The 3747-nt window shown below is 33.3% G+C and overlaps 1 protein-coding gene across 1 annotated transcript; it reads right to left on the reverse strand.

Moving 5' to 3' along the window:
* Nucleotides 1–2211: 2211 nt before the first annotated feature.
* Nucleotides 2212–3287, reverse strand: LOC110113233. The gene is made up of 2 exons (XM_020845709.2): nt 2640–3287; nt 2212–2551 (listed from the first exon to the last, which is right to left on the reverse strand). The coding sequence occupies exons 1-2, from the start codon at nt 3211–3213 to the stop codon at nt 2463–2465; spliced, it is 663 nt and encodes a 220-aa protein (XP_020701368.1). The 5' UTR covers nt 3214–3287; the 3' UTR covers nt 2212–2462.
* Between the last annotated feature and the right edge of the window lie 460 nt (nt 3288–3747).

Consider the following 3747-nt stretch of genomic DNA (forward strand, 5'->3'; position numbering starts at 1 on the left):
AAACACATTGTTTTTTTCTAACTATTTTTAACCACTAAATTAATTAAAAAGTTGTTCCAAACAACGCCTTAATCCTATATAATCTTTAATCACATTTATCCCCCGTTATATGACTTAAGCAGCGAATTTAGACTTAGGGATGCAAACGAACTGAGTCGAGTCGAGTATGTGAGTGTTCATGTTTGATTTCAGTTATTATCAACTTATTCAAATTTGATTCGTGTTTGATTTGAGCTTTATTGTTTGTATTCTTATTTGGTTCGTTTAATTAAATGAGTGTTTATATTTGGTTCTTGTTCGATTCATGTTCAGTTCATTTAATACTTATCGAGCTTTAAACAAATCAGTCTTAAAAGCTTTACTTCTAGATATTCATTAACCTGACAAATGAGCTTTATCGAGCCTCGTAACAAACAATTACATCGAGCATATTCGTGAACATCTTTAGTTTTTTTTTTAATATTTGGTGAGAATATATTTTAAAATACCTACTAGTTTTTTTTGTGAATTTTAATATTTGGTGAGAATTTAAAAAATGGCAAAGACTTGAGTGATAGGCATGTAATTGCCTCTATTAAGTTTCCCTGATTGGGTTCTTGATTATAAGTATTTTTTAGTGCATGTATTTCAAAAAAAAAAAAAATTTACATTCAATTTAAAATAGACCTTTGGGGTATTAAAAATAATTTAAAATTTATATTTTTCATGCTTGTGAAAATCAATGAAATCGACAAATTTCAAAATCACCAGCTTTCCTTTTCAGAGTCGATACTATCGTTAGCGACTCTCACTTTTAAGTGGCGACTTTCCATAAATACTTCTAGTTGTCTTCAAGCACCCATGAGTCCCTCCACATCACACCAATATCATCTCTTCCTATTACCATGCTTAGCTATTCTTGTCTCCATTGTAGGTGATCTCCTTTGAGCCTCCCATTTTTGATGAACTAGCTTGAACACTTCTTCTCGCGCTTAACCACCCAAAGCCCTCCACATCATTGCAAACTCGTCATTAACTATCAAGTTTCTCCTCCAAATCTCTGCATAATATGTCTTAGAGAATTGAGAAAAAATACAACAATGCATGATTTTATTCAAATTGACAATCAACTTTTTAAAACATTGCAGTCATTTCAAATCTACCAAAGTTTGAAATAACTATTAAAAAATGCTTTTTAAACATAGATTGATAACAATTCTAAAAATCCTTAAATTAATGCCATTAGGTTATATTTTTAATAATGTATTATAAAATATAATCAACTAAAAATTATATAAATTGATGTAATTTTTTAATTATTGAAAGTATTTTTTGAACATCATTTGTTCATGCTATTATAATGTTATTATATTTATCTTTTCTAATGACTATCCAAATAATTTCATTAAATAAAAAAGAAGGTGGTAAAATAAATTATTATAGCCAACTAAATATAAGAATTGAGTTCATAGAAAATGACTTATATATGAATGATAAGTGGTATATAATAACAATTTTAATGAAAATTAAAAGAATCAAGAGCATTTGATATTTACAACTTGCCATCAAACAAAATGTTGGGATTTATTAAAGCTATGAATCCAAAATTACTTAAATAAATTTTTGTATGGGCTTCATATTTCATCACAATAATTCTATTTCTGTTAAATTTTACTGAGTTATGCCTCAATCTTAAATTAATCAAATACAATCAAATTGAATAAATAAATAAATAAATAATGAAAATCATATCAAACTCATTTCTCCTAAACTTATAATTTGTACAAAATAGACTATCATAACCAAATATTAAGGCCAACACTTAAAATAGATGTATAATTACAAAAGAGAATTGCTAAAATCTAAGCAATCTCTGTCTTAGGCTTCTTTTGGAATGTTTTTCTTACTGTTCTTACTGATTCTTATACTGAAAAGCTGCCTTATTAAGCAGTAAGAAAGCCATCCCAAACGAATCCTAAGGTTTCGTTTGAGACGGCTTGCTTACTTCTTCTTAAAGTAATTTTTTAGTACAAAAATTAATTGTTTTATTAAAAAACTATTTTAAGCAACAGTAAAAAAATAATCCCAAACAAAATTTTAAAGGATATTTAAAACAACTTTATGCTTGTTTTGCTCTTTAGATAACAACTATAATTTTATTTGACTATTTTTTTATTTTGTTCTTATATTATTTTTTAGATATTTTTATGATGAAATTGCTTTTTTCAACCATAACAACAAAGTAATTTTTTTTCTAATAATTTTACAATCTACCTTACAAAATATTGCACCACTCTCAAGTACATTCTTAGTCTTACTTTATGTACATCACTCTCTTATATTAAAAAACGCAAAGTAAAATCACTTTGGGCATATTTTTTTTTTTAAAATAGCGTAGTATAAAGAAAACCAGCAAACAAATAAAATAAAATAAAATAAAAAAGCCCGTAAAAAAAGCAAGGGCTTCTTCATCCATCCGACTCTTAGCGGCCCGATCGCGCCGCCGACGACACAAAAGCCACGGCGTGAGCCCACATTTTGAGCTTTGCCTTAATCTCTTTCGCGTCTTCCCCTGCGTACAGATTTTTCAATCTTCATCAATTTCACAGTTATAGTTACGAATTACGATAACACGCCCAGCGGTTCAGAGCAATACTCACCGGTGCCGGAGATGGGGGAATCGGCGCCGCTGCTGTTGCCGGAAATCCCGCCGGGTATCTCGACTGTGAAATCGCGGGGGATGTCAAGACCAAGATCACGGCAAGCTTTTACCTCATCCATATCCATACAGATCCTCCTCCCGCTACTCCCTCGCGGCCTCACCAGCACCAAACACTCCCCACCCTCTCCGCCGCTTCCTCCGCCTAGGACGGAATCGGCAAAGCTGGCTCTGGATTTCCTCATCTCCCACGCGCGATCTAGTTTTCTCTCTCGATTCCAACGGCGGCGGCGCCGGCCGAGGCCGTTCCGCAACTCCATCTCGCTCGCATACTTCCTCCATGGTTCCCACGGCCTCCGTGGAGTTCCCGGGAGCGAAGCTGTTCGCCTAGATCCCCTTCCCTTCGCCGATCCATGGTCGCCGGCGTCGTCGTCTTCATCGTCCGCGGAATAGGGAGGGGTCTTATAGCTCATCTCATCATCAGCCTCGTCACCGCCGCCGTCGTCTTCGGCGGCGGCAGCGGCGTGGATTTCCATAAGGGGAAGATGTCCAGTGAAGATTACGTTGGAGGCCATCGCCGTTTGTTAGTTATTAGCGGAATTGTCCAGCTTCAGTGTTTCAATGGCAGGGATGTGATTATTATGACTGCAGGTGGGGCTATATAATGTCCAAATTGGACTAAAATTACTGTAAGGCCCCTTTCAAGCTAAGTCCTTTAGAATGAATACTTGAATAGTCGTCTTGAATTCTCACTCCCTTTGTAGGTAAGTTATTAAATTAACTTAAATACTTATTTAAATTGGTGTGATTATAAGTTTTTATAGGTTATCTTTAATGGTAAATTTTTAATTAAGTGTTTATTTCCTCATATGGATTGTAAAAATTATTTTATGTTAATAGTGGGACAACTTATTTACTAAAGCAATTTTTTAAGTTAAAAAAAAACTAAACATTTTGGTATTAGAACAACGAAACCTCGACCTTTGGCTTTCAAGTACTACTAGAATTATAAAAAAATAGTTTATCTATCTAATTTTGATTGAAATTAAGAATTCCTACCTATCTTTTATTTTATCATCTTGAGATTTTAGCAAGACTTTGAAAATCGA

This window comes from Dendrobium catenatum, unplaced genomic scaffold (assembly GCF_001605985.2).
Source record: "Dendrobium catenatum unplaced genomic scaffold, ASM160598v2 original_scaffold_144855, whole genome shotgun sequence".
Classification (NCBI taxonomy): domain Eukaryota; kingdom Viridiplantae; phylum Streptophyta; class Magnoliopsida; order Asparagales; family Orchidaceae; genus Dendrobium; species Dendrobium catenatum.